The sequence below is a fragment of the Nanorana parkeri genome, unplaced genomic scaffold (assembly GCF_000935625.1).
Source record: "Nanorana parkeri isolate BGI_ZX_2015 unplaced genomic scaffold, ASM93562v1 scaffold1215, whole genome shotgun sequence".
NCBI classification, from domain to species: domain Eukaryota; kingdom Metazoa; phylum Chordata; class Amphibia; order Anura; family Dicroglossidae; genus Nanorana; species Nanorana parkeri.
The window spans coordinates 458,834-472,368 of record NW_017307483.1 but is presented as its reverse complement, the minus strand read 5'-3'; the positions used below and the strand labels follow the sequence as shown (position 1 = coordinate 472,368).

The following is a 13,535-nucleotide window of genomic DNA, read 5'->3' as shown; positions in this document are numbered from 1 at the left end:
GGGGGGGGAAGAGGGGGAGGGGGGGTTATACAGGGCTGGCTTACATTTTTTTCTGTTTGCCAGTTTCCCAAATGGCAGTATAACCCAACTATTTTTGAATTCCTGTGTCACTCAATGGACAGGAAAATAAAAAAGTGTACACAAAGTTTTTAATGCATTAATAGGCACAAGATAACCATCTTGCTGACCGTTATTTCATCCACCGTATTCTGACATCAATGGGGCAGTGCAGTTTGGCTGACGGTACTTGATTAATGTGCTAGCATGCAATTAAAAAACTTCAACCTTAGTGCACGCCGTTCTCTGCGTGTACTTACACCCCTCAGGAGTCCTCAGGGTGATGAAGTCGTTGCTGTTGTGCATTTTGCGCAGGCACTGCACCTGCACTTTGACCTGGTAGGTGGTGTCCGGCTTCAGGATCTTTAACACGAAGGCCGTCTTGTAGCTGTGTGTATCTACTATCTTCCATGTGCTCTCCCCGATAACCCTGTGCAGACAGCAAGATTGGAAATGAAAAGCAGATACAACTGATATATCTCTGCAGGGAACATTGACACTGGGATGAAGAAAGAAGGTTCCTAGTCTCATGGGCAAAATCATCCAATGCTTTGCTTTACTTCTTGTGGACTCCTGTAGACAGATTCTCACCCCCACCCCACACACACATCTCACATTGCAATCTCAATACTCCACAGATCTTCACTGTCACACTGTGCTGCATCTTCTGTACTGTGCATCTCATATTTTGCATACTACAAACCACTGCACCCTTCACACTGTGCTGTACTGTGTATCCACTCTATATACTGCACATGGCTCCACTCTATATACTGCACATGGCTCCACTCTATATACTGCACATGGCTCCACTCTATACATTCTATATACTGCACATGGCTCCACTCTATACTGCACATGGTTCCACTCTATACATTCTATCCACTCTATATACTGCACATGGCTCTACTCTATACATTCTATATACTGCACATGGCTCTACTCTATACATTCTATATACTGCACATGGCTCCGCTCTATACATTCTATATACTGCACATGGCTCCACTCTATACATTCTATCCACTCTATATACTGCACATGGCTCCACTCTATATACTGCACATGGCTCTACTCTATACATTCTATATACTGCACATGGCTCCACTCTATACATTCTATCCACTCTATATACTGCACATGGCTCCACTCTATACATTCTATCCACTCTATATACTGCACATGGCTCCACTCTATACATTCTATCCACTCTATATACTGCACATGACTCCACTCTATACATTCTACCCACTCTATATACTGCACATGGCTCCACTCTATACATTCTATCCACTCTATATACTGCACATGGCTCCACTCTATACCCCCTATATGCTGTACATCTAATGCCCTTTATATACTCCCCTCCACTTTATCCTTGCCAATACTAACCAGTCTTTCCCTGCCTGGCAGTGTCATTGCAAGCTCCTTTAAACTGGAGCTTTCTCGCCTGTATCACCTGTAAAGGATGAAATAAATGCAGGACGCCAGCGGCATCTTCTTCGGTCGAGCCCAAGTCAGGGTTATATTTCCGGAGAAATCGGCCGTCCACTGGAGGTTCTGTACCTTGTACACGACGCTATCATCTGTACAGGAGAAGCGCAAAAGGTCAGCCATTTTGCCTCTTCACCACACGACTGCCTGCAACTAGTGAAGACAAATAAGGACGAACATTCTCCTACCGGTACAGTTGTTCTCATCGCTGCTGTCAGAGCAGTCCAGGAATCCATCACATCGGTCTGACAGAGGTAAGCAGGCTTCGCCGTCTTCACATAGGGTTCCGTTCGGGCAGGTAGAAGGTCTGTGAGTGGCTGTCAAAAAAGAAATATGTAAATGAAATGAAAAATGTCAAATATAACGACACTCTTCTCTGTCTTCCTGTCCCTTGGCAACACACACACGTACGAGTGCCAGATAATGTCCTCTCCTATCCTTTGACCAAACACACAAAAAGTTGGGCCCAGATCTCTTCTCTGCCTCCTATTCCCTTGAACCAACACACGTCCTCTTTTACTTCCTGCCCCTTGAACACACACAGGCCCCAGAAGATCTCTTTGCCTCACTGTCCCTTGACCCCAGCTAAAATGGGCCCAAATGACTTCCTTGACCCAACACATACACCCTGGCCCCATATGATGTCCCCTCTTGATGCAGCAGAAAAGAAATAGACACCGGCACTCCAATAATAAATCGATTGCGTCTATTTATTGACGTACATCAAAAGCAAAATAACACACTTAGTGCGACGTTTCGGGGACACACAGGAACCCCTTCATCAGGCAAAACAAGTGAGATTATAAGTGAAACAGCCAAATATATATACACACCAGGTTAGGTGAACAGACCTATCACAGAGCCTAAATTGGTCCCATGACGTTTCTGATGATGTCATACTCCCGCCAAAATCAAAGCAGAATAGGTATCAGCAAAGTGGATTGAGGCATAATGTGCAGTGAACAGTATGGTTAACATATAAAGTACAAAAGAGCAATCAACTAACTCAAAGTCATATGTTACTGAACGCTGATACCAGAGAGATGACGTAATACAAGAAATGTGGGGATACGGCATAAATACAGCGAAACCCGGACATTTGCAGATGTCAAAGGATCAGATGGAGGGAGTGGTTTGCTGCTGTCAGGTTCCCAGGAGCTGCCCCTAGATACGCCCACCAGATAGAGGGCGGGGGAGGCTGCACACGTCTCTATGACGTGGACTTCAGCCACACCCACGGCCCGAGGAAACAGTGGGGGAAAGAACTCAGTGATTGGCCGCACACGTCAGAGGAGGCGTGGAATCGGCCGCGTCATTGGTTACTATGGCTGCATCGGGACGCAGCTGACAGAGCCGGCACCATGTGACCCACATTGATGCAGCACACACAATGATTCCAGGTCTTGTCCTCTCCAATTGCTTAGACATATGGCCTTGTGGGTGCTTCATGTCATTCATTGTTCCTAATTACACAGACCCATGCAGTGAACAAGAGGATCAGCAAGGCACAACCAGTGGGCAGCACTTATAGAAAGGAAGCACAGCCTGCACATGTAATAAGGAAAAAGTACACGACAGGAAGCAAAGCTCTGATTCTCTACCAAGATGGCCGTCTCCACACAAACACAGAGCGGAACAAGACATGGTAAGTCAGTAACGGGGAAAAGCTACAAGTACTATTAGTGACTAGTCTTTGTTCTCTCCTTGCCTCTTCTAAACTTCAGGCCCTCTTTAAAGGATAACTATGTGGTTAAGGCTTTTCCCCATAGTTCTCCTTAGGGTAACGGGAGGACACAAACTAGCGTCCTCCCGTCACCCAAAGCTCAGTATACCGCGAGCTACAACTCGCGGTATACTGAGACGCCGTAGCGGATTCCCGACAATTATGTCTGGATCCGCCCAGCTGCGTGAGTGACAGCTGGCTCTGCCTATCTGCCCTGTGGCAGGATCGAGAGGTGAGCGAACGCCGGTATATGTTCGCTCACCTCCCGATCTACTGAGCCGACCTGTGACAGTCTCATTGTCACAGATCGGCTAGAACTATGAGGTGAGTGAAAAGCACTCACCTCATAGTTCTCCTTCAAATCCGATAGTAATAGTGAGGTTCCACTAGTATATACCGTATTTTGCGGTCGATAAGACGCACCGGACCATAGGACGCAGGGAGGTCCGGCGCGCCTTATGGAGCACTCGAGACTGTAGCTTCTGTGACAGCTTCTATGACAGAAGCTGTTACAGAAGCTGCAGTTAGTGACCGCTGAGACAGGTGGCGCTGTGATTGACACAGAGCAGGCGAAGAACGTCTATTCTTCGTCTGCTCTATGGTTATCTCGATCGTCGCCGCTGCTCGGTTTTAATACGAGTGATCTCATTAGATCACTCGTATTAAACGAGCAGTGGCTCCTGCTGCTGAACTCGATCGTCGCCGCCGCTGCTCGGCTTTAATACGAGTGATCTCGTTAGATCACTCGTATTAAACGAGCAGTGGCTCCTACTACTCGCCCGGCGCCCGAAACTGCATGTCTCGGGCGCCGGGGATTCGCTCCATAAGACGCAGGCACTTTTTCCCCCTCCTTTTGGGGGGAAAAAAGTGCGTTTTATGGAGCGAAAAATACGGTATATGAACGACTCCCGGCCCAGTGCAAGTCTGATTTCTGCATGTGCTGTTATTGGGACAAGGGGCTTCCTCAACATTGCTGCTTACTGTCCCCACTATGGTACTCTTCTAGATTGGAGCAGTACAGCACACACACACAGAGAGATAGATTGGGGTATTTACCATAAAATTGCAGAAGTCTGCAACAAACATTCAGCTTTTGTTAAAAAACCTAACAAGTCCACCGTGTGCAAGTGACAGGTGCACTTTGAGAGCATGGTTCATGCAATGACGGGAGCCCCAGAACTTACGGCACCGAAGTTCGTCTGTTCCATCCTGGCAATCTCGGAAGCCATCACACTGCTTCCATTTGGGTACACAGTACTTTGATTTCTGGCACTCAAACTCGAAGGGGCTGCAGCGGCCATGTGACGTGGTGGTGGGCAGCGTGGAGTTCACTGTCAGGTGGAGCAAGAACATACATCAGCATTGATATTGTATTATATATACACTTATTTCCCTCCTACTAGAGTGTAAGCTCTCACGAGCAGGGCCCTCCCAACCCTATTGTTCTGAAACTGTATTGTACTGTAAATTGTATTGTAACTGTACTGTCTGCACTATTTTGTAAAGCGCTGAGCAAATTGTTGGCGCTATATAAATCCTCTATAATAATAATGAGATATCAACAAACTAAATTCCAGATGTAACTAGATATTTGCACATTTGCTTGATTTTCACGAATATATTAAAGACAATTCTTCATATGATGTTGATGTTGTTCCTTTGATCCTACCGGTTGAGGGGCATCCCTCTTCATCAGAGCCATAGATACAATCCTTGTAGCCGTCACACACCCAGGTGTTCATGATGCAGACCCCGTTGTCACAGCGGAAGTGGTTGGCAGGACATGTGGAAGGTCTCACAGTGGTCTGCGGAATAGTCTCTATAAAAGAAGAAGTACAAACTTGTCTACATCTGCAGATCCTTATTATAGAATGTGCTGCTCCCACATGATGACAAATCTGCAGTAGAACACAGCTAACACCATGTGAATGAACAACACTCAGCAACAAGTACAAATGTTAGTGGTGCTACCCTAAAGACCACACAGGGATGGTGGGAAACCCTCATAATGGGCACAGCAGGTGTACCGACCCGGGAACTCAGCGCAGGGATGGTGGGAGCCCCTCATAATGGGCACAGCAGGTGTACCGACCCGGGAACTCAGCACAGGGATGGTGGGGGCCCCTCATAATGGGCACAGCGGGTGTACCGACCCGGGAACTCAGCACAGGGATGGTGGGAGCCCCTCATAATGGGCACAGCGGGTGTACAGACCCGGGAACTCAGGAATTTTACAAATAGAATCCCAGAGAGATGGCAGAGACTGCAAGGGGATTTAACTCTCCGCCATCCGTCAAACACAGGGCTACCTGTTTCAGGTGTAGTGAGGACTATGGACTGCATTTGACACATTTCCACCAAAACAGTGCAGGTTTCACAGAAATATAACACAACGTTTCTGTTTATCTTTAAACTTTTGCTAAAAGTGCAGACACGAGACAGAACCTACCCCCACAGTCCTTCTCATCTGACCAGTCCCCGCAGTCATTCTCCCCATCGCACTTCCACCGTGTGGGAATACAATGCCTGTTCTCGCACTGGAACTGGTAGAGGCGGGCGCAGGCCGGGGTATCTGTAGGGTTCTCTGGAGCAAACAAAGGGAAACACGAAGTCCATGAGATACACAGGAAGCTGCAGGATTTATAGATAACAGAACACTGCACATTATAATAAGCACAGAAGAATGACCAAGAAAAATATCTGACAGGGGAGGGGCTGGATTCCCCCCTCCCCGCTCCGATCCGCCAGCGCTGACTGGCGGAACGGATGGGGGCGGGTATAGCTGGCTCTGCCGCTAGATAGGCAGAGCCAGCTGTCACTCACGCAGCTGGGCAGATCCAGACATCGATGTCGGGATCCGCTCCGGCGTCTCAGTATACCGCGGGCTGTAGCTCCCTATATACTGAGCTTAGGGTGATGGGACGACGCTAGTTTGTATCCTCCCGTTACCCTAAGGTGAACTATGGGGAAAAGCCCTGCCCCCGTAGTTCTCCTTTAAAGCTTCCTAAAAACACTACAGCACCCTGCCTACCCCTCTCAAGAGCCCTCAGTCCTGATGCAAGCAGTGGGCTGGCTCTTGGGAGGAGTTATGCAAATATCAAAATGCCTTGGTGGATGGGTGTCAGTCTGGAGGAGTGGGCGTTCCTAGGCAGGCCGTATGTGCATGCAAACACCCCTCACCCTAGGCAAGCAAAGCAAAGAATACTTCACCTACACCTCCTCGCCAACTTTTGTTTACAAGATTTTGGAGAACAGACATCACACCTGGCAAACTGGAACCCGTGCGACACCAGCATCATCAAACTCCACCCTCCGTCGACGACCACGTAATATCTTTTACCTAAGGGTAAGTCCCTAGATTTTTTCTGTTTTTCTTTTTTTGAACACGCCATTTCATTCACCTCCACAATCTGATGTTTTGCATTTTTGGGACCACACTCGAACTAATTGGACTAACCACGGAAGTTTGGGAACTTTTTTCCCCCCCTCCTCCCCCCCCCCCCCCCCCCCCTACAAGGTTCAGCGAAAAATCGCCCTGTTCCCTACTCGGCTTGCAGCGCTTCTCCCTTCCCTTCTCGGTTTAACGTATGTGCATACAGACCTACCTATATGACAACCACTTGTGATGCTGATCCTCCATGATTGATGGGACTGAAATCCAATGAATAAAAGGGGCGGATCCAGGGACAGTCAGGTTGGGAAGGAAAGGGCCAGATGATGCTGAACATTCCGCCAGCCAGGAAATGCAGCTTCCGATGCACATTGTGAGAAGCTCGCAGTGTGCAGCGACATCAGAGGAAGCAATTTCAGTCCAGGAGAGGAGACGGTACAACTGTGCAAGACTGTAGACTAAAGCTTTCTTCTCACTTCCTGTTGTGCCTCCAGGACAGGAAGTCAGATGAAAGCCGCCTGACAGAGGGCAGTAAAAACCTGGCAGGGGTTTCAAGCCTCCCCAGCCAAAAGGTTTTGGCTTGGGATACACTAACATTAAGCCACAGGTCTATTTGAAGAGCAGTATGGGGGAGTTACCGCAGTTCGCTTCATCCGAGTAATCTCCGCAGTCGTCCATCCCGTCGCACTTCCACGCCAGGCTGATACAGACGCCGTTCTGACACGAGAAGCTCATTGGATCGCAGCTCTTCTTAAACTCTGGACCCCGAGCTGGCAGGCATAGAGAAGACACATGGGAAATGTTTACAGGAGGTAGAACGGATCGATTAATCAGTCTATCAAATGCATTTATTTTCCATGTCTGTACAGGCTTTTGAAGTATCGATTGCACCCTGCTGGAAAGGTTCAGAGTTCGTTCACTGCTAATCATGTGTCTACAGTTAGTGTATGTTAACCCCAACCATCAACTCCTCTTTTTGGTTCCCTTTTGGTCTGTTAACCCCTTCCCGCGGGCACTTGAAGGGGCTCCTTATGCCGGAGGCCAGCTCCCAATCATTTGATCTCTGTGTCCCTTGCTGCTGGCCACTGGGTACTGCAGACTTTAGCTGTGCATTCTACTAATCAGTTGATTGATTACACTCTATCACAGTGCTTCTTAAAGTGTGGGTCGCGACCCCATATGGGGTCCCACAAGTGAACAGGGGGGGTCGCGATCTGAGTCCCCGGCCAGGACCGCCATCAGGATGGGTACAGCCGGCACTTGTGTGAGGGGCCCAGGCGGCCGGGGAGGCCTGGGCTCCAAGCAAGATTTTTTTTTTCCTTTTCGTTTAATGTGCAGTGTAGTGTAGTTTTTAAGGTTGCATACCCCCCACCTCTGTGCACTTGGTACCTTCCTGAGCACGTGCGCATGCAGGAAGGTTTTTTTCCTTTTTTTTACATTGACGGAGCTTCCTTTAACCCAGCAGTACACACCTACTGACGCTAGGGGAGGGGGGGGGAACACCGACGTTGAGGGAAAAAGGGGAGAGACACCGTCTGATGCTGGGGGTCCCCTAAAAATTTCCTCAGCCAAAAAGGGTCACGAGTGGAGAAAGTTAAAGAAGGCCTGCTCTATCAGACCTGCTTCTGGAACAGAATGCACAGCTAATGTCTGCAACACCCAGTGGCCAGCAGGGAGGAACATGCATGTCTGTGGCTGGGATGTGTTCTTTCATATAACGCTTGGGGCTAAAAGCAGAGTATGGCTTCCGCATAACTGAGTAGAAAGGGATGAGGGGTCAGTCAACACTGCAAAAATATACAACGGAGCATGCATGTCTAAAGGGATTCCGGGGATGTGTCCTTTCATATAACGCTTGGGCTAAAATCAGAATATGGCTTTGGCATAACTGAATAGAAAGGCATCAGAGGTCCCTCGACACTGCAAAAATAGACAACGGAGCATGTATGTCTAAAGCAGTGGTGGCGAACCTTGGCACTCCAGCTGTGCCAAAACTACAAATCCCAACATGCATCTGCCTCTGGGAGTAATGTCTGTGGCTATCAGAGCCTTGCAATGCCTCATGGGACATGTAGTTCCAAAACAGCTGGAGTGTCAAGGTTCGCCACCACTGGTCTAAGGTTCTCAACTGGTGGGTCGCCGCATACCTTCAACTTTTATAGGCGAGAGGCTCTTCAGCCTCCCCCTAGCGCAGCACTGTCCGTTCTCACACCGAGCAGCCATTCAAAATATGCTGCTCAGCACCGAGTGTAAGCTTGAGGTGGGGTGAGCTGGGGGTATGGCAGCGAGGGAGCTCCATCCATACATGTATTGCTTATAGCTCCCTCGCTTGTCCTATAGAGGTGCCTGGACCAGAGTAACATCACATTCTGGCTCCCGGCACCTCTACAGGCACGTATGTGAGCTGTACAAGCAATGCACATATGGGTGGAGCTCCATCACAGCAGCCCACATTGCCGTGCGTTCCATTGCAGTGCGACTTGGGTCGTGACTTAATGACCGAGGACAAATGTGGGTCCTGAGGTTACACAAGTTGAGAACCGCTGGTCTAAAGGGATGCCGGGGATGTTTTCTTTCATACAACGCCTGGGTTATAAGCAGAGCATAAATTCCGCATAACTTGAGTAGAAAGGGATCAGAGGTCCGACAACACTGCAAAAATAGGCAGCGGCAACATTTATGCCTCAGACCTTCCACCATTTTTGTTGCCCATCTCTTGACTTGTTCTCTCGTAGGTGAAGTGAACACAAATTGGTGAAAGCAAATTCGGGAAAAAAGGAAATGTGAACAGAACAGACCAAGTAGAAATTTCCTCTTACGGACACAGGTGCGTGCGTGTAGGCCGCCTCCTGTGTTACAGAAGACTGACAGCACAGGGAAGGAAGCGATCGGCTCTAAATGTTACTTACAGCATCCGGCATACACAGGGTCCTCGTCAGACCCGTCGCGGCACTGCGTCTCTCCGTCACACACCATGGCGTGGAACAAGCACTGCAGGCGGTTCTTGCACACGAAATCCATGTAGCGTGTACACAGGGGTTCTAGATGACAGGTGTTATACATTATGGTTACAATGTCCCCTTTGCACCATGTAAAAAGACTACGACAAATTTCAGAGTGATCCAGAATTACAATTGCACTGTGCGGGTTTTGAACAAGAGAGAGTGCTTGTTCCCGGCAAAGTTGTCAGCAATGGCTGACTGTAGACCTCCCATGATGGCTTTTTGTGCACGGATACTGATTTTAGTGTGTTTTAACAATTGAATTGTGTATTTTTATTGGTTTAATATTAATTTGAGAAACATTTGCGCAATTATCGCAGGGCCTACAAATTTAGTATCACCATCTTTTTATTCTACCGGGCCTGCGCTTTCAGAAAATATATGGTTTGGGGGGTCTTTTACAAACGCTAGCAACGCAGCAGTTGAAAATCAAACCAATAGGAAAAAATTGCAGAAAATTCGAAAATGGCGCGGCCAGCTGATTTGAAAAATGTTCCGGAGGGCTTGGCAGCGAAAGGGTTAAACCATTAAAAGGTAAAGTTGAATGTCCGGAGGAATGCCATTTCCTGCCAGTAGGGGGTGCCAGGGATCCACGCTCCTCATGCAGGACCTGTGGCAGATGGAAATAAAAGCTTATACTCACCACAAGTTTGCTCATCTTCCCCATCAGGACAGTCCATCACACCATTGCAGTGTTTGCCCAGCGGGATACACGTCCCATTTCTGCAGCGGAAACCATTACACTTCTTCTCTGGAGAGAGACAAGACTATTAGAAAAAAGGAACAATAACCTTGGCATGGGATGTTTTTTGGGGGGGACCCCAAGAGTGTAAGATCTTTTAGGTGATAAGAGACCGGGGAAGTATCACCCGCCACATAAATTAGCTCCAGAATCCTTTACACCAGAGGTAGTCAAACTCTGGCCCTCGAGCTGTGGTGAAGCTTCAAATTCCACCATGCATCTGCCTCTGGGAGTGATGTCTGTGACTGCCAGTCTTGCAATGTCTAATGGGATTTGTAGTTGCACCACAGCTGGGGGGGGGGGGCAAAGTTTGCTTACCCCTTCTTTATACATTCTATCACTCAGGGACAGTAGAACCAGGCTGATCATTGTTACCCCAATAGCTGTACCCCCATATATCCCATACTCAGTGACCTGCTGCAGTGTCACTGTAAGGGCTCTACCCTCACTAGGCTTTTTGGTTTCTATAAATAAACACGGTTGCTTCTGGTGCACCATTACCCTAAATCTCAATATAACCCCTAATGATGTCCGTCAAGCAAACCCTAATACCCACTTACATGCCCCTCATAACCCCCTAATCTAATCTGAATACTTACCTAACCCCTAAATCTAACCGGAAACTTAAGCCCTAACCCAACCCCATTTCTAACTGTGGCGTTTCCCAAACATGAGCCTTCATCTTAACATCATCCACATCCACATCAATCTTCAGTCTACACCCAACCCTTACCTCTAGCCCTACTTCTGATCCCTAGCCTTCCACCTAACCCTTAAACATTTAACCCCCTATACCTGACCCTCCAGCATCTTCCATGGACCCCTAACCTTCTACCTGACCTCTAATCTTATCCTCTCAATGCAAACCTTCTTTCTGAAGCAACTATAAACCAAGTACAATTCTGACATCAATATTATCTTTTCTACTGAAATGTCTTGTGTCAAAACAAACGTACAAATCTAACAAATCTACCAGAGAGGAGAAAGAAGCCAGCAGCACACCGTGAAATCCTTCCTAAGTGAAGCTTTATTATTTCTGACAAGCAATGGGGAGCCCCGCATTAGACTCCCTTCTTTAACGCATTTCACTAAAAATTGGGCCTAAGGTCTCGTTCACACCTAGGCGTATTGCATATGCGCGACTGTCGCGCGTTTTTTTACCGCGATTCGCGGTAAAATGTCACGCGACTGCTTGAAACATACAGATTGATTTTACTGATCGTGTCCCTCCCAACCGAACCTGGAGAGAGAAACAACGTTTACGGCGACTGTGCAGCTTCGATGGGATGAAGTAACTGTTAGACCTCAGATTGTGATTTTAATTACAGTATTTCATCCCAAGTCTTACTTGCATGTTCCAACTGCTGAAAATGGAGGTTAAAAAAAAGAAAATGTCCCTTGGCATCCTCCCCTCTAATGCAGGGCTATGTAAACTGCATTACGCGTGATGACGTCAGCAATCCCAAGACTGCCGGAGCCCAGGAGAGAAGAGGCTGCGGGGACCGGCATAGCAGCCCTGAGGAAGCCGGCAGGAGCAGGGAACAGGCAAGTAAATCTGCTTAACTCCAGTCCCTTAGGTCTCGTTCACACCTAGGCGTATTGCATATGCGCGTCTGTCGCGATTCGCCGTAAAAAAGTTGCGCGGCCGTTTTGTAGCGCGTTAGGGACGGCCGGAAATACGCCAAGGTGGGAACGAGACCATTGAATACAATGGGATTTATATTTTTGAGCGTTTTGTAGAGCGTTCATCGAGCGTAGAACGCGCTACAAAACGTTCAGGTGTGAACGAGGGCTAACAGTAGATGTCTCTATTTTAAGCCCAATAATTTTGGGTGAAACGCGTCTTGAGGGGCTTGTTTACAACAATAAAGCTTTGATTATGAAGGATCTTATGGTGTTCTGGCTGCTTTTTTTCTCTTGGATATATGAACAATTTGGGGAGAGGACAAGCCCCTGTCTGGTTTCGGCACCTGGCTAGCCAAGGGGATGGATAACATTTTTACAGAAAGTTTTAGCACTGGCCTACAAAATGCTGACAATGCATCTGTGCAGCTATAACTGATCCTAACCGACCTTCACAAGGATCCATATTACTCGGGTCAGCACTAAGGATGGGCACGGGCGTGTTCGCAGTTCTACTTGCCGAGCCCGCCAGGAAGCTGACAGCGCGCATCACAGGCACTGAGACATTTCCCGCTCTCTGCAGCTGCGGACCGGGAAAATGTCTCAGTCCCTGTGATTGGTGCTGTCAGCTTCCTGGCGGGCTCGGCATGTGGAGCTGCAAACACGCCCGTGCCCATCCTTAGTCAGCACCTACCTTGGCCTTTGAGTTATCTGGTCCCTCTACACCCTCACCCGACCTCCCCTGCTATTAGCGTCTCTCTATTCAGCCCTGCTCTGCTGCTTTATATACAGACAACCCATTGCTACCCAAGCCGTGCCCATAAGGATATTACACAGAATCTGCTGAGATGGTGCAGCTCAAGCTGCACCATCAGGTTACTGAATTGGAAAGGGAAAGAATTATCCCACCCAAAACACACTGAGCTCTGGACAGTGACAGACAACAGAAGAATACATAGACGTGAGTGGTGTGAGCTGCACATCTCGCAGGAATCTTCTCACTTACCGCAGATGCTGTGATCTTCGTCAGAGCCGTCCTGGCAGTCGCTGTCGCCGTCACACACCCACCTCTGGGGGATGCAGTGGCTGTCATGACATTGAAAACTGGATGGCTCACAGGTATGGGAGATAGCTGGAGACAAGAGAGAGGAGTCAGCAGGGTGCTACATGTCGGGGCAACTTACATACACTGGATTAGAGAGGGGAATTGTACCCATAATAGACTGCTTTCCCTTTGTAAACTAACAAAGCTTTCCCATGCACATAGTAATGTCATTTTAACTTACAATATGGACTCCCATACAAAGTGGACATCCACATATTCTTTCAATGCACTTCCTGTCCAGGTGGCACATAGGACAATGTTGTGTTGACAATGTTGTGAGTGTAATGCGATATTATTCCCTACATTTGTGGTTCCATTCTGCTGTGGATGTCACCACTTCCATTGCATGCTGCTTCTCTATTTGTTAAAGTAGAGGCTGGTCCCATGATCGCTGCCCC

At 48.1% G+C, this 13,535-nt stretch overlaps 1 protein-coding gene across 1 annotated transcript in view; it reads right to left on the bottom strand.

The window, feature by feature from the left end:
• SORL1 (sortilin related receptor 1) overlaps positions 1-13,535 on the bottom strand; it is a 66,914-nt gene that overhangs the window by 16,749 nt on the left and 36,630 nt on the right. Inside the window, exons 26-35 of the mRNA XM_018568605.1 lie at positions 13,039-13,164; positions 10,311-10,418; positions 9,575-9,706; positions 7,304-7,435; positions 5,724-5,858; positions 4,944-5,093; positions 4,459-4,605; positions 1,740-1,868; positions 1,517-1,643; positions 318-487 (exon numbers count right to left, since the gene is read on the bottom strand). Of these exons, the coding sequence (XP_018424107.1) occupies positions 318-487; positions 1,517-1,643; positions 1,740-1,868; positions 4,459-4,605; positions 4,944-5,093; positions 5,724-5,858; positions 7,304-7,435; positions 9,575-9,706; positions 10,311-10,418; positions 13,039-13,164 (1,356 nt within the window). The remainder of the gene's footprint in view (positions 1-317; positions 488-1,516; positions 1,644-1,739; positions 1,869-4,458; positions 4,606-4,943; positions 5,094-5,723; positions 5,859-7,303; positions 7,436-9,574; positions 9,707-10,310; positions 10,419-13,038; positions 13,165-13,535) is intronic.